The sequence below is a fragment of the Suricata suricatta genome, chromosome 9 (assembly GCF_006229205.1).
Source record: "Suricata suricatta isolate VVHF042 chromosome 9, meerkat_22Aug2017_6uvM2_HiC, whole genome shotgun sequence".
Taxonomy (NCBI): domain Eukaryota; kingdom Metazoa; phylum Chordata; class Mammalia; order Carnivora; family Herpestidae; genus Suricata; species Suricata suricatta.
The window spans coordinates 81,758,577-81,781,155 of NC_043708.1; the positions used below are offsets into that span (position 1 = coordinate 81,758,577).

Consider the following 22,579-nt stretch of genomic DNA (forward strand, 5'->3'; position numbering starts at 1 on the left):
CGCCGCCGCCGCCGCCGCTGCTGCTGCTGGCGAGTCTGGCCGCTCTGCTGCTCGCTGAGCCCGCGGCCGCAGGTAGGGGTTGGTAGGGAAGCGGCGGAACGCGGGGGGCTGCGAAGGGGCGCGGCCGGGTGGGCACCCGGGAACCGCAGCCGAGCGAGCCCCGGGGCCTGGGCGGTCCGGAGACTTGGGTAGGGGGACCGAAGCTGGAAGGCCGAGGCTTGGGGGCAGAAGGAGGGGGCTCAGCGCCTGTAGGTTGCCGGCTCTCGGGCCGGGGCCCCACCCCCAACTTTCTCGCGTCCGGAGCTCTTCTGGCTGGGTGGAAGGGAAAGGAGTGGCGCTGTGGGCTGAGTGGTCAGAGGGGGATGTTCGGGACTGGATTTTCCCGCCTCGACGTACCTAGTTGTTTACTCTCCGCTCCCAGTCCTGGAGACCCCAATTCTGCCGGCCCTACACACGAAGGTCCCACTCTGAAACCCACTGGAGCTGGACTGAACACCCAGGAGGCACCCATGCACCATTTAGGGTACAGGGACTGTGAGGGTGTCCGGTCACAGAAAACATCTGGACATACTCTAGGTCCTTTATCCACCGAGAGCTTCCTGAAATGAGGATTGTTGGAGGAATGGGCTGGACGAAGGTTGCTGGTCTTTGTGGGGTTTAGCCTTGTGTTCCCACATGGCCAGTGAGGCATTTGCCGTTGTGGGAGTGCTTCTTGCAGCACTCCGCATCTCCAAGTTCACATTACACCCTTCTGGGACGGTTGGGTGTGTATGGCGTGTGAGGTTATCCCTCCTTGCCCTGTGACTGGCCCTGTGACAACAGGCTAAAGCAGCGGCCACAGAGCACGTGCCTTGTTTTGAGGCAGCACTCTCTGCCATATCAGATTCTCAGGGAAGGGAGAGTGACAAGTATTTACAAGCTGAAAGGTGTTTATCTCAGAATTAGCCCAGGAATTTGCGTAAAGTTGCACAGCAAAGGGTAGGAAGAAGCAGGACCAGATTCAGCTATGTGGACGGTTCGTTTGCTCTTTACTGCTTAAAAACATGCCAGAAGACCAGGGGCTGTGTGTGTGTGTGTGTGTGTGTGTGTGTGTGTATGTATGTGTGAGTGTGTGGATGCGGTAGTGCTCCACAGGGTGGCTCCTGTTGGTGTGACAGTAGCTCAGGGGTCTTGGACTCCCTGTTTAGGGGCCCTCCTCTCCCTTCTACCTCCTACCTCCCTAGCACCCGCCCCTGCACACATTCAGGTATTAATAGAGCGGGTGGCTGCCAGGAAGGCTGCCATGTGTTTGATCTGACGTGGTTCTGCAGCCATATGTTCTCCACTTCAGGGAAGCACCCCCTCCTTCTCTTCCTTAGTCTCCTTTCCTTTGCCAAGGTGGGGTCCAGGAGGGTACCGGCAGCAGTGTGAGATCTGGCCTGGCACCTTGGGCAGAGAGCTGGTTGCCTGTTGCACTAGATGGGTGTAGCAGTCATTCCCAGGGCAGTACCTGCTTGAGGTGTATACGAATGCCCCGCCTTTGCAGCCTGGCTTGTCTTCCTTTAGGTCTTTGGGCTTGAACTTAACATTGCCCAGTAAGGAGGTATGGGGAAGAGGTCACTATCTTAACAGCTGGGGGGAACTTGGCAGTGGTAGAAATGGTGCCTGGACAGTTTGTCATGTTCCTCTCCCCAGACAAGGCCCAGGCCACCTTTCTTCCCACCCAGTCCAACCTCTGCTTTCTTGACCATTAGCTGAGGATGAGCCCTCAGCCCAGAAACTAAGTTCTGGAAGAGGATAGGTAATATTTCCAGAGACAGGGGCCCTCTCAAGCGGACTGACACATTCTCCTTCCCACCTCTCAGGCCTGAAGCTCATGGGAGCCCCGGTGAAGATGACAGTTTCTCAGGGGCAGCCGGTGAAGCTCAACTGCAGTGTGGAGGGAATGGAGGAGCCTGAGATACAGTGGGTGAAGGACGGGGCTGTGGTCCAGAGTGTGGATCAGGTGTACATCCCAGTCAGTGAGCAGCACTGGATTGGCTTCCTCAGGTGCAGAACTGTGAGGGAAAGTGTGGCATGCCAGCCTGGGAGCAGGTTATGCTTTTTTGGGGGGCTTGGGAACTGGGGTCAATGCTGCTGCCCAGATGTATGGGGTTTTTGGAGGGGGGGCATTGTATGGAAACATCCACAAGTGGGGGCAGGCTGAACCTGCTCAGCACAGCTGCCTCCTCTTGACCCTGGGAGGCAAGCCTGGTGTCCTGTTTCCACAGCCTGAAGTCAGTGGAGCGCTCTGATGCAGGCCGGTACTGGTGCCAGGTGGAGGATGGGGGTGAAACTGAGACCTCCCAGCCAGTATGGCTCACAGTAGAAGGTGAGGAGGCGGAGACACAGGTGGGCACGTTGGCCTGGAGCAGGTGCTGTCTGCTAGTGACCACACCTCTGCAGACGAAGGGTCGGTGGAAGCTGGGCTGTCTACCTGCCCTCTCGGGCCTGATTGCACCAGGCTCCAGGCCTACCCCAGACACTGAAGACTATACCCATTGCAGTCTGGGTATTTCAGAGCCAAGGGGGCAACTAGGACTACCTTTGGGGTGCTGTCAGTTTCAGTTGTCTGAGCAACAAGCCTCAACCACCCATCTGGGGCTGGACCCTGTTTTGCCAAATGGCCAGGCCAGGAGGGGGAGGGATGGGGGAGGGGAGGAAGGATCTGCAGCTGCGGGAGCTCAGAGCTGTTCAGCCCAGGAAAACAAAGTGACTAAGAAAGTAACAAAGGGCCCTGAACGGGATCTGGGGCCTGCCAGCAGAACTCTGCTAAAGCTTCCGCCCACTCACCCTCTCTTTCTGGCCCTCCCCCACCTCCCCACCCTCTGTTTCCTCGCTTGCTCTGAGAAGGACTGTCAGGGCAGGTCTGGGAAGAGAGAATCTACCATGTCCAAGAGGTTCCTAAGGTCCCCAAAGAGAGAAGCTCCCCCTCCAGGCAGATGGCCTGTTCTTTGATTGACCCAATCATAAGGACCTGTGGGACCTCCTGCATAGAGGGCCACAAATGGTAGCAAACTGGTGGTTTGGGTGGTTTGGAAATTGAGAGGTGGCAAGGCTCATTTCCTACCCACTTTTCTCCCTAGGTGTGCCTTTTTTCACTGTGGAGCCAAAAGATCTGGCAGTGCCACCCAATGCCCCTTTCCAGTTATCTTGTGAGGCTGTGGGTCCCCCTGAACCTGTTACCATTGTCTGGTGGAGAGGAGGCACAAAGGTTGGGGGACCTGCTCCTTCTCCTTCTGTTTTAAATGTAACAGGTGAGCAGCCTCAGGAGGGGGCTTTGAGCAGGGGTGGTGAGGCTGGCAGAGTTCAAATCTGTATAAATCACCCAGTATGCTATTGCAAGTGTCCAGAAAACACCCATGTGCTTAGGTACCTGACCTGCACCATTACTAAGCTCATTTAGTCAGGTGTGCTAGGCTGGCTGGGTGGGCCAATTAGTGGTAATCCTGATGGGTATGCTTTGAGGGTGCTGGAGCCTCTTCCTGTCCTTCACAGTAGTTCTGGCCGGCCGTGCGCAGCTGGCCCTGGGAGATGGAATCGTGTGGAACCAGGGGCACCCATTCCCCCCACCCCTCCCAAGGGAAGGAGCCAGGAACCAGCCCACGCAGAACTAGGAGGAGTGTCTGGCAGACTTGCCTAGAAGACAAGAGTCTAGGGCTGCAGAGTGGAGAATGGCAGGGAGAAGGAAAGGTGGGGGGTGGCAGTACAAAGATAGAAGAGGCTCCTTTCCTAATGGCCCTTTCCAGAAATTTCTAGACATTTTTTCAGACAACTATGTTTGTTCATACTTTCACAAAGATAGACCCAAAGCAGTAACACCTACCTGCACACCCACCTGGACCCCCAAATCGTCACACACATACTGAGTCTTGTGAGGCTCGCTTATCTGTGAAATAAAGCTAAGGTTCCTGGTCGAGGCTTGAACTGACCAAAAAAGTAGGGAGTTTAAGCTTGGTCTCACATACTGGAAGGTGGGAGGGACAGGTTCTGATATGCCAAGCGCCCTAGCAATATGAATCTTGAGAAGAGGTGGGTGCAGGACTTGTTCAGGAGGTGCTGGGTTGGAGCAAATTAGAGGGAAGTTTGGGTTCAGTTCTCTCCAGATGTGCGTGGTTGGGACCTCAGGCGGCCAGCCTGATAATAAGCACTCACTAAACTCCTACTCCACATACCACACTGTGCTAGGCACCACGGGAGATTGAGACAATACAAAAGAAATAGAAGCCATCAGTCCAGCCCCCAAGGAATTAGTGTAATTGGGGAGACAAGACACATGCATAAGGAACTGAGAACTATTTCAAGGCAAAGAATCTGCAAATATAACAATGATATGGCATAGAGCAAATAAAGAAGGGCTCTGAAATGTGCAATAAAGGAGTGAACAGAAAAGGGAGGCAGTTTTGTGCTGTCTGTGGGAGGTGGGATTGAGGTAGGGAGGAGTAGTAGAACATTCCTTATGTTCTCACTGTACCATGTACTTTATATGTGTTATGTCATTTGGTTCTCATAGTTCTCCCATTTGGGAGATGAGAAGACAGAGCCCCAGCCCTGGGATTTATATCCAGGCTCATTAGACTCCAAAGTCCTTGTTCCTTCCAACATATCTCATTGTTTAGCCCCTCCATCCAGCTTGAGGGACTTCTAGGATATTCACATCCAGAGCCTACATATCCCCCTTCTCTGGTCCCAGAATAAATGCAAGTTGCTGCTTGGGGGGTGCTGACTGAGGTTTTCTGGCCTCAGGGGTGACACAGAGCACGGTCTTCTCTTGCGAAGCTCACAACCTTAAAGGCCTGGCCTCTTCTCGCCCAGCTACTGTTCGCCTTCAAGGTATGACTGGTGGGAAGGAGGGAGGGAGGGAGAGTGGGCGAGGCAGGGGTGTTTTCAGCATGCTGTCCAGCTGGGGACAAAGTTCCAGTCATTTGGTGTTTTAGGTTCTCGCGGCCCTGCTGGGATCTGAGGGATGAGGGGTTAACTGGCAGAGCTCCATCCCTAGTGAGGGCACCTGAGACCCTGCCGTGGCTGAGACGAGAATAGAAACCTGACGTCACAGCAGATTTCCCATCATGAAGCAGAGTCCTTGGGAGGGAGGGAGCAAGCCAGAGATGGTCAAGGCTCATGCCCAACCTTGCTTCTGCCAGCCCCTGTGGAGGGAATGGGGCTGGGGAAAACAACCTAGCAGGTTGATAGAGGGGATCCAAAGGGCTGGTATGCACAAAGGGAGGGAAAATGGAGGAAGAGAGCCAGTGTGTGGAGTAATGGCTTGTGGCTGCAGGGACAGCTTCTCATTTATATCTCCCAAGGCCGAGGTGCTCTCCCCACATACACCCACTATCTTACCCTATTCCTGGGTCAGACAGGGCCCCTGATTCAGAGAGAGCTGACCTCTCTCTCCAGCCTACTCATTCTACCAGGTATGAGCAGCTATCTCTACTGGTTACTTGGGTGGTATATTACTGTGGACCTGGGAATGCTGAGTAGCCATCGAGTTGCTATTGTTAGGTTGGGGGTACTCCAGGCCTTAGGGAGGGACTCAAGGCTGGACTCCCATGCCTTCTGCTTCCTCATATCCTTCTGGGCACTGAACTACAGGGCACTGACTCTCACTCCCTGTCCACAGCACTGCCTGCAGCCCCCTTCAACATCACAGTGACAAAGCTTTCCAGCAGCAATGCTAGTGTGGCCTGGACACCAGGTGCTGATGGCCTGGCCCTGCTCCAGTCATGTACGGTCCAGGTAGGCTGAGAGGGAGGACAGACTCTCCTGGCAGTGTTCGTTCTGTGGCTGCCTTTTGGCTCTTTGTTCACAGTGGCATCACTTTTACATACCCATGGACTTTTACTTGCCCATGGGTGTTGGTTTCTAACCCGATTCAGGTGTTGCTCTCTTACCAGGAACAATCCAACCCACTGTCCCTTATTAGAGGGTGCTCTGGCAACCAAGTGACTCGCAAGTTGGCTCTAACCATTACATTCTTCAGGCTGGAAAGCAGATCACCAGAGCAGATTTGGGATGCCTGGAAGGGTTTTTCTTATGTCGGCAAAACCCCAAACCTTTGATTTAGCTGATACCTATACCCTTATGCCCCACCCCCTGACTCATGCCAAAGTCATGAGGGGATCAGAGGGTTTCTAAACACCAGAGAGTGGAAAATCTGGGTAAGGTAATAACAAAGCAATGCATGCAGCCTTGTTTATTTTCATCTGTTTACTCAAAGGTATTTAATGAGCACTTTGAAACTTTTCTAGGCAGGCTCCTACCCCTGCCCCGCCCCCAGCAGGAAAGGTCCCTACTACTTTGGGCTATACCATTTAGAAGATGCCCCTAGGCAAGGAGTCTGTGGAGTCAAGGGAATATGCCCATCTAGATCATTAGGACACCCTCTCCCCCTTCCCCAACCACCACACTTTACCATATTCTAGATAGTAGGTCTCTCTTGCCTTATGGTCCCCAGCCTGCTTCTAGGGCCTGTGTAGGTCTCTTTTCTGGCCCATCTTTGGTTTGTGCACCTCTAAGTCCAAAGGGCACCCATTGTGGGGGAGGGGTATGCAGGCAGCATTGTCCACACCCGGGCATCTGATGTTCCTCACAGTGCAGACCTTTGGCTCAGAGGCTTCCTTTTCTTGTGCCACCACATGCTGGTTTGGGAATGAATCCAAGGACTCAGAGGATTATAAATGCAAACCTGACCTTCTAGGTTGTTTGGACGCTTGATTTGTCAATATGCTAAAACAGGGAATATTTTATTTAATAATTTGTTAGCTGATTTATAATGTTTAAACATTTAACCCTGTGGTATGTGAATCTCCATTTATACTCTTGCCCTGGGCCCCCAAATGTAAGTCTTGGTTCATGATGTTCCTAGGCTCCCAGTTACTCTGCCCTTGAGAAACTGGCACTTTGCACTGGCATGTGGTTACAATACATGGGGAACTATTCTAACCCAGTTATGTACCAAGCATAAAAGCGCATGAGTTTTCTGGAGTAGATGAGAAAGTGTTTGATAGAAAAAGTGGTATTTGCACTGAATCTTAAAAGATGAGTTGGGCTTTTCCTAGGAAGAGCAAGCAAGAGAACAGTATTTGCAAAGGCATGGAGAAGTGGAAACTGGTATGTTATTGGAGTGGGGGCTGGTGGGTGGGGATGGGTTGCAAATGTTTGCTCATAGGCTTAAAAGAGTCATTAACTCAAGATCTCCCATCCCCCATGCGTATGCCACAGTCCCATTTTCTATCTCCTTCCTCTCCATCATTGTTTTGCTGCTTTTCTGTAGGTGACACAGGCACCAGGAGACTGGGAGGTCCTGGCTGTTGTGGTCCCTGTGCCACCTTTTACCTGCCTGCTCCGGGACCTGGCACCTGCCACCAACTACAGCCTCAGGGTGCGCTGTGCCAACGCCTTGGGGCCTTCTCCATATGCTGACTGGGTGCCCTTCAGGACAAAGGGTCTAGGTAAGGGACTTAAAGAGCAAAGTGACTGGGCAGGGCCTCAGTGGGGAAGAGGCAATGTTAGCTCTAGTTCTGAATGAGGTTGCTTTAGAGAGAAGCTACCTGAAAAGGAGGTTCCTGCTTCATTCAGCAAACACTGAGTGTCTGCTGCATACCTGTGTACTAGATAAATCCAGCTCCTTTCCCATGCAGCTTTAGTTCTAGGGGGTGGAATGGGCAAGCAAAGTAGAAAAGATCAGATAAAATATCATATGCTTTCAGAAAAGATTGATGAAGAGTGCCCCAAGGTGGTCCAGGCATACCCCCATAAAGAGATTGAGGTTCCAATGATAAGGAAGGAGTCACACTGGGGGAAAATCAGTGCAGAAGGGGCTTAGCAAGTGCAAAGACTCTATGGTAGGAACTTGGTTGTATTTCTTTTAGCAACTGCAAAAAGACTGGTGAGGATTTGAGGGGGAAGTGGTGAAGGGTGCTCCTTAGGCAGTAACCAAGAGCAGCACTCTGAACCTAGCCAGGTGCTGTGGGTCATGCCGTTGCTCGCTCGTCCTCCACAGGATTATAAGTGAGAGCAGTCAGGACTGGGAGGCAAGCTTTAAACCCTGCCTGTAGCTCTCTGAGCTATGTAGTTATTGGGAGTTGGTTCCAAAAACCAGCATGGGATAGTGATAGTGGGAAGGGCAGGGCTCTTAGTAGCCTTCTCTCTCTTTGGGTACAGCCCCAGCCAGCGCTCCTCAGAACCTCCATGCCATCCGCACAGACTCAGGCCTCATCCTGGAGTGGGAAGAAGTGATCTCTGAGGGCCCGTTGGAAGGCCCCCTGGGACCCTATAAACTGTCCTGGGTTCAAGACAACGGAACCCAGGTAAGGGGCACCCAGGTAAGGGGAGAAAAGCCTCCATTCTCCAGGTGTACCAGAGTCAGCTCCCAAGGCTCTAAGGCCCTTAGAGCTTCTGTGTGGCTGTCCTTGGTGGGCCTGGGGACTTTGGTCGCCTCCCACCACCCCAGGGAGTCCACTTTTCCCCACCTTCCCCTGCAGGCTTCCCTCTTTATTGGATGGTGTATCCTGTTAGGATTACACCCTGCGACCACTCTGTAAAGCAGGAAGCACATTCCTGCAGCAACTGGGGGAGGGTACAGATAAGGACATCTTATCCCCAGCCTAGTTCCCTCCCATCCACTCTCCCTACTGCACCCCCGCCCCCGCCCTTGTGTTCAGAGAGGCCTCTGCAGCCTGGAGCAGGAATGTGATGACTCCCAGCAGGTTGTGTCCTGTAGCCCCTGAACCCACAGTGTCCCTCGCCTTCTGCATTCCTAGCTAGACCTTTTTCTGCCTTTCAGGCCCCAGCTGGAGGCCTTTTCCTCAGACTCAAGTGTGGGATGGGGGCTTTTCCTGGCTGCAGGGTGAGCTAACAGTGGAGGGGACCAGGGCCAACTTGACAGGCTGGGACCCCCAGAAGGACCTGACTGTACGTGTGTGCGTCTCCAATGCAGTTGGCTATGGGCCCTGGAGTCAGCCACTGGTGGTCTCTTCTCATGATCATGCAGGTAAGGCCTGCAGGGGAAGAGGGCACAGGGTATCAAAGCTCTCAAGGGTAACCTAGACTGGTGGAAGGAGGCTGACAGTACCTTTCCTCCTAACAAACCCAAAGACTCAGCAGTTGAGGTCAGGGTTGGTATTTAAACTATAAGTCATTCTTGTCCCCCTGCCTCAGAACTAGCATAGGACTCCCTGGTCGAGCTGTAAGTCCCAACAGCCAGGGACTTTTATTAACTTAAGAGAACCTCTTGACCAGGCCAGATGGCGATCATTGGAAAGTTCTCAAGGGACTCCTTGATGTCAGCCTAGCTCATGCCACTCCCCTGTCTCCCACAGGCCAGCAGGGCCCTCCCCACAGCCGCACATCCTGGGTGCCTGTAGTCCTGGGTGTGCTGACAGCCTTGGTGACGGCTGCTGCCTTGGCCCTCATACTGCTTCGAAAGAGGCGGAAGGAGACACGGTTTGGGTAAGGGGGTAAGGCCATGGAGGGAGAGGCAAGTGGTGACTGTAGATCTTGGAGCTGACTCCAAGTCCTGGGTTTCTTCTTAGGCAAGCCTTTGACAGTGTCATGGCCCAGGGGGAGCCAGCCGTTCACTTCCGGGCCGCCCGGTCCTTCAATCGGGAAAGGCCTGAGCGCATTGAAGCCACATGTGAGTCTGGGGAATCATAGGAGGATAAATGGACTGTCTTCATGCTCCTATCTGTATTCTTTTTCTTCTTTTTTAAATGTTTATTAATTTATTTTTGAGAGAGAGAGAGAAAGTATGCACATTTGCCTTAGCTGAGGAGGAAGAGAGAGTTCCAAGCCATCTCCACACCCAGCGTGGAGCCTGACGAAGGGCTCAGTCTATGAGGGACTTGATCTCCCAACTGTGATGTCATGACCTGAGCTGTAATCAAGAGTCAGAGGCTTAACCGACTGAACTACCCAGACACACACACCCTTTTTTTTTTTTTTTACGTTTATTTGTTTATTTTTGAGAGAGAGATAGAAAGCCCCTAACTGTATTCTTTTTGCTAGCCTATTAGTTTGACCAGTGTTTCTGAACATTGATGAGTCCTGAGCACACAGTAGTAAAAAAGACACAGACTTACCTTCACGAATGTCTCCACTCAGCTATGGGAGAGTAAACTAAGCTCATGTCTGCACTGAGGGTGGAGCCTGGGTTATGAGTCAGGATCAGGAGAGGCCCTCTCCATTCTTACCACCCCTCTCCCCACAGTGGACAGCTTGGGAATCAGCGACGAACTCAAGGACAAACTGGAGGATGTGCTCATCCCAGAGCAGCAGTTCACCCTGGGCCGGATGTTGGGCAAAGGTGTGTGGGGCTGCACAGGGATTGGCAGGAGTGGAGTGTGTTACATATCTGGGTGTGTTTGGTTGCTCCTATCACTTTGGGGGTGTGGGTTTAGGGCAGCTTTTATAAACAGGATATACTTGTAGATGCCTGAGTTTGGGATGTTTGAGGGAATGGTGCCTAGGGATGAGGAGGGCTGAGGAGTACTCCTGGCATACTTTTTTTGGCTACAGACAAGGGAGCCTCCTGCAATGGTCCCACAGTCTAGTGATTTGTGTCCCTGTGGAGGGTCACCTGGGAGTAAAGGGGGAAGGGGGCAGTAGGGCAAGGTGGCCTCACCATCATTTGGATCGATTTCTAGGAGAGTTTGGTTCAGTGCGGGAGGCCCAGCTGAAGCAAGAGGATGGCTCCTTTGTGAAAGTGGCCGTCAAGATGCTGAAAGGTGAGTGGAGAATAGTAGACATGAAGTGAGGAGTGGAAGGGGTGACTGATCCAGAACCAGGCTCTGCTGGGTCCCTAGACTTTCCAAGAAGAGTTAGTTAGTCAGCACTAAGTAGGATGTGTGGCGCCCTAGCCTTTGCTCTCTGCCATCAGCACTGACTGTCCTTTGGGCTCATTCAGGGTGATTAAAGCTGTGGTTGCTTGAGCTTCTAGGCTATCTAAACCAATGGGAAGCCCATTAGCAAGCGGAGAAGTTGTTGGATAGCCCCACTCCTTGGGGATTTTTCCTGCTTGTGCTGGTCTGTTTCCTGAGCCTCCTGGGAAGCCCAGGAAGGACAAGGCCTAGGAATCTTAGATCAGAACTGTGGGCACATCTCCCTCATTCCCTTCCGCCCATCTTTTCTTCTAGCGGACATCATTGCTTCCAGCGACATTGAAGAATTCCTCAGGGAAGCTGCTTGCATGAAGGAATTTGACCACCCACATGTGGCCAAGCTTGTTGGTGAGCTCCTTCTTAGGGGAAGCAGTTATGGGCAGGGTGGGAGGGCAGCCAGTGGGAGAGAAGTTCTGACTTACCAGGTGAATAAGCAGATAGCAAAATAGCAAGGAGAGTCTTGGCTAAAATCTGATCAGACTCCAGGTAAGGAATTTAGTGTGCAGGCCCTGTACCAAAGGTCTGCACATGAAGACTGCCCATGTGAACAGAGGAGGAGAAGGAAGGGCAAGACGATGCTCCAGAGATCTGGGAGCAGCCACATCTTGGGCAGTCACCAGGCCAATGTGGACCTATGGGGAGGAAAGGAACAGAGCCAGGGCTGGAGAGAGGACCTAGCAGGTGGGGGGCTCATGCAGACACCTAAGTTATCTCTTGACTTTTATGTGCCCTGCTCGTGACTCTCCCTTGTCTCTAGGGGTGAGCCTCCGAAGCAGAGCCAAAGGCCGTCTCCCCATCCCCATGGTCATCTTGCCCTTCATGAAGCATGGGGACCTGCACGCCTTCCTGCTTGCCTCCCGGATTGGGGAGAATCCCTTTGTGAGTGCCTGGGGTAGAATGGCCTGGGGTTGGAAAGGGAAAAGACTCTGGGAAAGAGTTTGGCTTGATGAGCAGGGCTGATCAAGCTGGTTGTAAAGAGGCAGGGTGGGTTTTACCCTTTTTATGCTAGAAGGCTTCTTTCCCCTCAGAGCTCTGCTGGGAATTTTAGTCTGGGCAAGGGCCCTTTCTGAGAGAAGAGACCTATGGAGCCCTACATGGGGAGTGTCTTGACTCTTGGATGCTGTCTCTCAGATCTGCCAAAGCTTCTCTGTCTCAGGAAGTCTCTCCATCCCTCTTCTTTCATTAATTCCAAGGACAGTCTTTAGGCTTTCTGGCCAGGAAACCTCATTCCTCCTGCCCTGGTGGGTGGGCAGATCCAGCCTGAGCTTGCCCTGTCTGTCCCACCAGCACCTGCCCCTGCAGACCCTGGTCCGGTTCATGGTGGACATTGCCTGTGGCATGGAGTACCTGAGCTCCCGGAACTTCATCCACCGAGACCTGGCTGCTCGGAATTGCATGTATGTGAATTCTGGAGGGCTCGGGTGGGAAGGAGCAGCTAGTGACAGGAGGACTAACTAATGGTCAGCTCTCATCTGGGACTGTATCTGCTATGCATGGGGACAGCTGGGGAGCAAAGATACCCTGATTTCATAAGGCTGCCAGCATGGGGGAAGGCTGACTCCACCCTCCAACACCCCTCACAGGCTGGCAGAAGACATGACGGTGTGTGTGGCTGACTTTGGGCTCTCCCGGAAGATCTATAGTGGAGACTACTATCGCCAGGGCTGTGCCTCCAAATTGCCTGTCAAGTGGCTGGCCCTGGAGAGCCTGGCTGACAACCTGTATACTGTGCACAGTGACGTGGTGAGCAGGGGGGCACAGTGAAGCCTGGTGGTAACATAAGCAGTGTGGCTTCAGTGTGTGGGTAGACCTTTAGAATCTTCAGGGACTTAGCCGGGTCTCTGGGCTTTGGCTGCCCCTGTACAAAAGCCTTGAGCCGAAAGATGTGCTTGTCTTAGGGTTCTGTTCAGCTCAGGGAGCCTAACAACATCTTCCCTCCAACCTCACTTCTGTCCCAGTGGGCCTTCGGGGTGACCATGTGGGAGATCATGACGCGTGGGCAGACGCCATATGCTGGCATTGAGAATGCTGAGATTTACAACTACCTCATCGGCGGGAACCGCCTGAAACAGCCTCCAGAGTGTATAGAAGATGTGTGAGTGCCCTGGGAAGGGGATTCTGGGAGGAAATAGGAATTTGGGGGTTCAGGTCCTGGCTGCCAGCACAGCTGCTGGTCCAGTGGGAGCTCAGAACCTCAATTGGACCTTTTGTGTTTGGTCCCTGTCATCAGAGGGACCCCAGATAAAGAGGCAGTTTGGGGTCCCTCTGATGGTCCCCAAACTACCTCTTTATCTGCCACCTCCTGTTTTCTTTCCTCCCCCTTGCCCATCCTGTGTTTCTTGTTCCACTTTTTCTTACACTTTATTTTTCCAGTTTCCAGGAGGAACCAGGAACCCTGAGGGCAGAAGGTACAGGGTTGAGCAACAGTGCAAGTTTCTGTCACCTTCTCCCCCCCCCCCCCCCCCCCCCCCCCCGCCTCCTTCTCAGTCCCCAGCTAGTCATGGAAAACCTCCTAGGCTGAGCCCTCCCTCCCCCTCAGAGAGGGCTGTACCAAGAAAAAAAAGTGCTGCTCTATCACATTCCTTGCTAGACAAGGAGGGGGAGCTGGGGGCGGGAGGTTGGCCTCTTCCTGAGGGAATAGAGAGACCTAAGATCCTGGGGAGAAAGGATCTGCCTTCTTGCCTTTCTGGAAGCCTGGAGCCTTTGGGAGTAGGGCTGGGTGGGGATACACCTACTGAATAGAGGAGTGTTGTGAGTTCCTCGTGACTGGAAGACTGTGCTACTAGCATTAGCTGGGTACTTTACAGGCATTCTTTCAGGTAATCCCCCTCTAACCCTGTAAGGAAAAGACTGTCATTGTCACTGTTTTGTAGATGAGGAACTGAGATTAAAGAGGTTAGTTAAGTAAAGTGGCCAAGGTCCTACGGCTATTAAGTAGACAAGTTGGGATGTGAACCTAGATCCCTGTGATTTTAGAATATGTGCCTCTTAACTATGACACCAATGTAATTTGTCTGTTCTAGTGTTATTTTCCTACGATGTGCAAGCCAGACTTTCCCTGGGGCCCTGGAGGACCTTTTCACTAGTACCAGGGGGAAAGCATCCACATTGATCCAGTGAAGGAATGTGCTCCCTATTACTTACTGTGGGGTTGGACCACCAGAGGTCCAAAAACATGGACAGGCAGAGGAAGTCTCAGCCTGAATGGTGGGGTCCTCTTTCTCTAGGGCAGTGGGTTTGAAGTGCTCTGAGCCTGGACTGTGAGTGAGAGGGAAATCTAAGTGCACAAGCCAGACCCTAAACCTCCTACTCATTCAGCATAGCTCAGGGCATGGCAGGAGCTGAGGTCTCTTTGTGGCTGTAGCCTTACTGGGGGATCTGAAGCTGTTGAGGCTCTGCTGGGTAGTGGAGACCAGGCCCAACTTCATTTCCTCCTAGGCTGGAGCTATGTTGTCAATAGGGCGGGCGCTGGCCTCCTGCCAGGCAGCCTGGTGGACAGGTGCCAGTTGTCTCCTAGCACAGCCTTGACAATGTATCCCAGCCTGGCCACATACCCATGGCCCCGGACTATTTCCATGGCCTCCTCGATGTCTGGCACCATTCCTCCCATCATTGGGGACCCTTGTCAGGAAGGCTAGTGTGTGGGGAACATTTGGGACTTCTGTTGTGGACACAAGAGAGTCAGGCATTTGCTCTGACTGGATCTGGTCTCACTCAGCCCCTTTCCATTAGTTCCTTTTTTTTTTTTTTTTTCTTTTTTTTCCCATTCAGCCTGAGGCATTCCCTGGGAACAGGGATAAGACCTCAGGGAATTTGTAAGGCTCCTGAATGTGTATGTAAAAAGTGTTCCTGCCCTGGGGAGAGGGCTGGATGCTTTTCTAGATTCAAAAGTGTCCTTGAACAGTGAAGATTCAAGTCTGCCTGAGTGGGTTAAGATTCAGGACCAAGGGCGGCTATTCAAATCCTTCCCATTAAAATAGCAGTGACTCCAGGCTGTGTTCTGCAAGACAAAAACACTCCTGGGCCCCTCCCATTATAACTTTAAAAGGACTCTTGGAGCCTCACTTTCTACTTGCTTCTACAAGCGTGACCTTAGTGAAGGTTCTTAACCTCTCTGGGCCTCAGTTACCACATAAGTGAAATCGGGATCATTTATTTCACAGAGTTGTTGTGAGAATTAAATAATAAATGTAAAATACTTAGAAGAGTGCCTGATACAGAGTAAGGGCTTTATATGTGTGCATTAAAGACGAATTTTCAAACTCCTGGTTCTGCATGATTCAGGGGCCTCAGCTTCCCCTTCCGGCTCCTCACTGCCTCCCCTCATCCTTCTCTCTGCCCAGGTATGAGCTCATGTACCAGTGCTGGAGCGCTGACCCCAAGCAGCGCCCGAGCTTCACATGCTTACGGATGGAGTTGGAGAGCATCCTGGGCCACCTGTCAGTGCTGTCCACCAGCCAGGACCCTTTGTACATCAACCTTGAGAGAGCCGAGGAGGCTGCCGAGGGAGGCCGCCTGGAGCTGCCTGGGGGGGACCAGGCCAGCGGTGGAGCTGGGGAGGGCAGTGGTGTGGGGGCAGTGGGGGGCACCCCCAGTGACTATCGGTACATTCTCAGCCCTGGGGGGCTAGTGGAGCGGCCCTCGCAGGAGGAGCAGCAGCTGGAAAGCCCTGTCCGCGAGACCCAGAGGCTGCTGCTTCTGCAGCAAGGGCTACTGCCCCACAGTAGCTGTTAGCCCACAGGCAGCAGGTGTCCTGAGCCATGCCGGCTCTGCCGGCCCACCGCTGGCTGAGAAAGCCCTGACTGACCCCAGCCCAGGCAGCAAGGCGTGGAGGCTCCTGTGGTAGTCCTCCCAAGCTGCACTGGAAGCCTGGACTGACCAAATCACCCAATCCCAGTTCTTCCTGTGGCCACTCTGGCCTGCCTGGCGTCAGTTCAGGCCTTGGCTGGGTGGAGGTGGGCCAGGCCTGGTTGTCTAAACCCAGGCAGCTGGCAGGAGGGGGTGGTTATGTTTCCATGGTTACCATGGGTGTGGAGAGGATTTGGGGGAGGGTAGATCCAGCCCTGTGGGCCCCTACTCTCTGGCTGAGCTGCCCCTGCTGCTTTAGTGCATGCATTGAGGTGTCTCTGACCTGGGGGCCTAGCTCTGCCCATGCTTGGGGTTTAAATGCCCAGGTTTGCTCCTCCTCACAAAGAGATGCCCTTGTATTATTCCTCTTTAGGTGAGAGTTGGTAAGGGGTTGGTACAGGCCAGTCTCAAGCCCTATGGTAGGAGACAGTGGGGCATTCTCAGGTCTGAATCGCTATCCCCTTCCTGATGACCCACCCTGCCTAGACCAGAAGTAAAGTGCAGCTTTACTGACTGGGTCACAGCAAGGCATGCTGGCTACCATTTACCCAGCCTGTAAAGGCAGTGCTCTAAGCTTGGCAAGAGGAAGGGGTGCTATAGGCCCTGCCCAGGAATGCGTGGAGCCAGAGAGGAGTCCAGGAGCCCCTCTTTACGCCCTCCCACAGTCTGTCTGAGCATGCTACCAAATCCCAAAATATCCTAAGACTAACAAAGGCAGCTGTGTCTGAGCTCAGTCCTTCCACGCAGCATCCCTGAGTCCCAATTTTCCCTCCCTGGAGACCCTCTTCTGTCCCAAGTCTCCAGAGACAGAGAGAAAATAGGCCTGATGGCTGACATGGGTGAGGGGGAGTTACTGGAGCCTGGACCCCCAACCCTGGCTAGGGGAGCCCCTGGGATTGCATGGGGCAGGTCCTTGCTGTTAGGGATATTTTCAAGCCGTTAGAAGCTGTTTAAAAACAGAAATAAAATTGAGAACTAAAGACCCAAGGCTTTGTCTCTTAACTGTTTACTTTTTTCCAGATCACAAAAATGAAGCATCTCTACATAGAGAAAAGTCTGGAAAGACATATGCCAAAATGTTAACAGCTGTTATCTTTATATAATGTGAGTTAAGGGGACTTGTTTTCCTTTGTGCCTTCCAAGTGTTCTGCATTGAGCACAAAATGCTTTTGTAATTAGGTGCACCTGGGTGGCTCAGTTGGTTAAATGTCCAAGTCTTGGTTTCAGCGCAGGTCATGATCTCACAGTTTGTGAGTTTGAGCCCCACACTGGGCTCTGTGCTGACAGCACGGAGCCTGCTTGGGATTCTCTCCCCACTCTCTCTTTGCCTCTACCGAACTTGCGCTCGCTTTCTCTCTTTCTCACACTCTCTTACACTCTCTCTCAAAAATAAACTTAAAAAAAAGAAAAAAAGGAAAGAAAAGCTTTTGTAATTAGAGAAGAGCCCAAAGAATATTATCACATTAAAGACAATACATAGTCATTGTAGACAATTAGGGAAACATAGAAAATCATTTTTAAATATGCCAAATACCTATAATCCTACCACCTAGAGATAACCACCCTTGACCTTTTAAAATGTAAATGTTTGAAAAAGTTCTTTATGTTGGAACATGGACAAGGACTGCTTTGGCTGTCTCCTACCCCTCTGTCAGATTTTCCTTCTATTATTTGGGTGTGGAGACTGTTCTCCCCTTTACACTGTTGCTGGGAGCCAGGGGAAACTCCAGGAAGAAATGGGCAAAGAGAATGGTATGCCTCTTAAACGTTAGAAATAAGAGCATAAAGTTTGCTTCCAAGGATTTCCACTGGGAAATTTTAGTTTAGAAACTTTGAGAGCAAACTCATGGGAATATGTAGCAGGAGGCGTGAGAACTGGGTCCCTCTCTGTGTGGAGGAGTGTGGGAAGACAGGGAGGGACACCGGTTATTGCCTGCTGGCTGAGGGCAGTGGAATGAGGCGGGTGCTTCTGAAAGCAAATATCCTGAAAAACCTGTTGCTGGCACCCCAGATTCCGGTTCCCACGTGGATCATAAGACCTGAATTCACTTCTAGGGAAGTGGCTTTCAGAGTGTTTCCTGCTGTGATTGGCATAAACTGCCTGTAATGATTATCTGTGAGGTAATGCTGGAGAATTCTTGATTGAGAAGACCTTTACTCTCAAATAATTGTGTACCATTAATGGGCTCCTGTTATGTGCCAGGCACTGTGCCAAACAACTTCGTCTATATTAGCTCATTTAATACAGAGAGCATTCCTGTAAGATGGGAATATAATTATCATCCTCTGATAGGACAGAAATACAGAATAAGTAGCTTGTCCAAGGTTATGTAGCTAATGAATGGTCAATTCAGGCTTGAAACCCATTAAGTCAGAGAGTCCCCCAAAGAGTGCATTTTCTCCCACTACTGTTCCAAAGAGCACCCTAAACAGCTCTGTTGTAGTCATATTATCGTTTGGGTGAATGCAGGTCAATAGTAGGTACCTTTTAAAATGTACAGGAGTTATGATATGAGTGTGTGTGTGTGTGTGTGTGTGTGTGTGACAAAGTGGGAGTTATCTACCAGCAATTAAATCTGTGTAAATAATTTTCTCAGCCCAGTCTCTTTTCCTCAAGCGTCTTGGTCCCCCATGATCAAGTGGTTTGAGGTAGGTGATAATAATGGAGGTTTTTAAAAAAATGTTTATTTATTTTGACAGAGAAAAAGAGTGGGGGAGGGGCAGAGAGAGAGAGAGAGAGAGAGAGAGAGAGAGAGAGAGAGAGAATCCCAAGCAGGGTACACAATGTCAACGAAGAGCCTGACATAGGGCTGGATCTCAAAAACCATAAGATCATGACCAGAGTCGAAATCAAGATGTTGCTTAACCAACGAGGCATTAAAAAAAATTTTTTTTAATGTTTGTTTATTTTTGAGAGAGAGAGAGAGAAAGAATGGGGGAGGGGTAGAGAGAGAGGGAGACACGGAAAATGAAGCAGGCTCCAAGCTCTGAGCTGTCAACACAGAGCGTGATGTGGGGCTCAAACCCACAAACCACAAGATCATGACCTGAGCCGAAGTCAGATGCTCAACCAACTGAGCCACCCAGGTGCCTCACAATAGTGGAGTTTTTAAAAACCTTTTCTGGGGGGCATGTGGGTAGCTCAGTTGGTTAAGTGTCTGAGTCTTGACTTTGGCTAAGGTCATGATCTCACTGCTGTGGGATCAAGCCCTGTGTTGGGCTCCACAATGGGTGTGGACCCTGACTGGGGTTCTCTCTCTCCCTCTCCCTCTACTCCTCCCTCACTCTCTTGCTCTCTCAAAATAAATAAATGTTGAAAAAAATATATAAACCTTTTTATGAAGTTTAGGATTCATCCCCTCAAAATACGTCAATCAGAAGTGTACAGTCCTTAAGAATTTTCCAAACAAATCCAACTAACCAGCAACCAGATCAAGAGACAACATTAACATTCCCAGCACTCCAGAAGCAACTCTTTAGGCCCTGCCCCAGCCTCTGCCTCCTCCCTCCTCCCCAAAGGTAATCTCTATCCAGATTGATAATATCATGGATTAAAGCACTTTTTAAAGGTCATACAGAATGATATAGTTTGGATTATTTTGTGTGTGGTTTCTTGCACTCTGCAGTGTGTTTTCCAGAATCATCTAACCACAGCAATTTTGAGAAGTGGGGGTCAAAATGAAGAGATAAGAGTAGAGTGGTTTTGTTCTGTTTCATATTTTTGTTTTTTATTATGTACCTAGCTCAGTGCCTCTCATACCTCAAACAAGATCCCCAGACAGATCACTGGAGACCCTTACTAAAATGTAGACTGATTCAGTAGGTCAGGGTGGGGCCTGAGATTCTGCGTTTCTAACTAGCTCTTAGGTGATGCTCATGCTTTCAGTCCACACTTTGAGGTGCAAGCACTATTCTCCATCAGTAATTTGAAAGGGTGCTGCAAGTATTTGCAAACTCATTCAGTGACTGCAGTATAGAATCATTCTAAAAAATAACACTAATGGAAAAGAATGGATCATAATTTAATTTCTACATCCTATAAAATTTAATTACTTTTTATGTGTTTCTGATTGATATCTTTCTATTTTAAAATATTAATTTATCTTTTCAAATAGATGTCAAGTATCCATGGTTAAAAATTTTTAAAGTATAGAAAGGTAGGGACACCTGGATGGCTCAGTCAGTTAAGCATCTGACTTCAGCTCGGGTCATGATCTCACGGTTTGTGAGTTCCAGCCTTGCATTGGGCTCTCTGCTGTCAGCATGGAGCCCACTGCAAACCCCCCCCCCCTTTTTTTTCTTAATGTTTATGTATTTTTGAGAGAGAAAGAGAGACAGAGTGTGAGCAGGGGAGGGGCAAACAGAGAGGGAACAGAGAATCTAAAGCAGGCTCCAGGCTCTGAACTGTCAGGCCAGAGCCCGACATGGGGCTTGAACCCATGAATTGTGAGATCATGACCTGGGTTGAAGTTGAAGCCCAAGCAACTGAACCACCCAGGTGCCCTAGCATGGAGCCCACATCAAGTCCTCTGTCCCCCCTCTCTGCCTCTCCCCTGCTTGTTTGCTCTATCAAAAATAAATAAACATTTAAAAATACATGTAGAAAGGTAGACAATGAAAATAAGTTGCCTTGTCCATAGCTCTTAAGTTTCTATTTCCAGAGGCAACCACTATTACTGATTTATTATGAAATTTTCAATAACCTATCCACTTGTATTTTTCTTTTACACAAGTGGTAGGTTATTGTACATGTTGTTTTGCCCTTTGCTCTTTTTAGTAACAATATGTGTAAGTAAATAGCTAATGGTATATACTCTGGATATTATTCTGAGTGCTTTTGATATTTTAACTAATCTTCACAACAACCTTGTGTGGTAGGTACAATGACTGTTTCCATTTTATGGATGTAATTCAAATCTAGTGTACCCTCCAGAACCTCTCTATTAAGATGCTTTTTCTCTAGCTGTACATATGCATCTCCTTTGTGTGATGTGTCATAAGTTAACAAATTCCTTATCAGTGAACATTTAGGTTGTTTTCAACACTTTGCTATTATAAAAAGTGCTGCAATGAACTTTTTAGGCATAATATTGCATACTTGTAGGGATGTATCTATAGAAGAATTCCTAAAAGAAAACCTACTGAAGGAATCTCATTTTAAATTGTGGTTGATACTGCCAAGAACCCAAGAATCCAAGGTGAGTTCTGCCCATCTGGTAAGTGAGAGCAGTATTTCATTGTAATTTCAGTTTGCATTTCTCTTATAAGTGATGCTCTTTTTGTATGCTCTTAGCCGTTTTGATCTTTATTGTGAACTGTTCGTCATAGACTTTACTAAGTTGTTGGTCTCGTTACTAATTTGTTAAGTGTTCATTTTATATAAAGGAAATTATTCTTTTGTGATATGTGGTGTAGATGAAGTTTTTTTGCTGTGGTTATTTGAATGTGTATAGCTTCTGGGTTTTGTGCCATACTTAGAAAGGACTTCCCCACTGCAAGATTATTTTTATTGTTTTCAAGTAGGCTTCATGCCCAGCATGGGGCTTGAACTCACAACCCTGATATGAAGAGTTGGATACTTCAGGGGCGCCTGGGTGGCTCAGTCGGTTAAGCTTCTGACTTCGGCTCAGGTCAGATCTCACATTCGTGGTTTCGAGCTCCGTGTCGGGCTCTGTGTTGACAGCTAGCTCAGAGCCTGGAGCCTACTTCCATCCAGTTCTGTGTCTCCTTCCTTCTCTGTTCCTCCCCCTCTATGCTCTGTCTCTCTCTGTATCAAAAATAAATAAAACATTAAAAAAAATAAAAAAAAAAAGAGTTGGATACTTCACCAACTAAGCCATCCAGGTGCTCCATGCAAGATAATTTTTAAAAACCTGTATTTTCTTCTAGTGCTTCTAAAGTTTATTTTTCACTGTTTCATTTTGAGTCATCTAAAATGTATTTTGGAATAAGAAGTGAGATATGGATCCAAATTTATTTTTTTCCAGATGGCTATCCATTGTTCCAACACTGTATACTGAATGATCTACATTTTCTGAACACTTCTTTAATAATCCATCTCTATGTGTTTATATACTTCTTTTGTCATATACTATTCTCACATATGTATTTGGGTTAATTTCTAGACTCTATATTCCATTTCCATGTGCCAGTATGACTTTATTTTTGAGACACAGAGAGACAAAACATGAGAGGGGGAGAGGCAAAGAGACAGGGAGATACAGAATACAAGCAGGCTGTAGGCTCCAGGCTCTGAGCTGTCAGCACAGAGCCTGACGCTGGTCTCAAACTGATGAACCTGAGATCATGACCTGAGCTGAAGTCAGAGGCTTAACTGACTGAGCCACCCAGGTATGCCCACAACTAACAGTTTTCTAAGTCCTATTGAGTACATTCTCCCAGTTTCTTTTGAATAGGTTCTTCTGCCACCAGCTTCTCAGATCTCTCTCCCCTGTTCCCCAGACTGCTGCAACAGTTCTGGAAACTTCCTGACCTCTCTCAACCCAGACCAGTCACCCTGCCGGGTATAAAGCCCCATACCTTAGCACTTGGGGAATTTGTCTTTGGGGCTCTCATTCCCCTTTTGTAATTAATTAGTTGTGATTATCCACCCTCTCCCAATGTGGTTGAGTGAGCACAGCATCTTGTCTGTTTTATTCATTTGCAGTATACCCAGCACCTTAGCACAAAATCCTAACTTCAATTTTCTAAAAATGGAAAGGTAGAATAGGAAAATATTTATTTTACAAATCCTTTTGATTATTAACTAAGACAAAGTATCTGTGCCTAGAGGAGGGCCTGGAAATACCCAAGGTTCAGTAAATGCTAGGCAA

At 49.8% G+C, this 22,579-nt stretch overlaps 2 protein-coding genes across 2 annotated transcripts in view; both read left to right on the top strand.

The window, feature by feature from the left end:
* Window positions 1-471, top strand: part of LOC115302292 (WASH complex subunit 1-like) — a 9,063-nt gene extending 8,592 nt beyond the window's left edge. Inside the window, exon 3 of the mRNA XM_029952234.1 lies at window positions 422-471. Within this exon, the coding sequence (XP_029808094.1) occupies window positions 422-471 (50 nt within the window). The remainder of the gene's footprint in view (window positions 1-421) is intronic.
* On the top strand, window positions 1-16,733 carry TYRO3 (TYRO3 protein tyrosine kinase). Its single transcript, XM_029952065.1, has 19 exons — window positions 1-72; window positions 1,845-2,028; window positions 2,250-2,350; window positions 3,105-3,275; window positions 4,765-4,851; window positions 5,642-5,757; window positions 7,295-7,472; window positions 8,185-8,330; window positions 8,869-9,013; window positions 9,342-9,471; window positions 9,555-9,655; window positions 10,229-10,324; window positions 10,665-10,745; window positions 11,154-11,246; window positions 11,656-11,777; window positions 12,186-12,295; window positions 12,482-12,641; window positions 12,857-12,993; window positions 15,242-16,733. Exons 2-19 carry the CDS (start codon window positions 1,856-1,858, stop codon window positions 15,630-15,632), a joined length of 2,538 nt encoding a protein of 845 aa, XP_029807925.1. The 5' UTR covers window positions 1-72; window positions 1,845-1,855; the 3' UTR covers window positions 15,633-16,733.
* The last annotated feature ends 5,846 nt before the right edge of the window (window positions 16,734-22,579 follow it).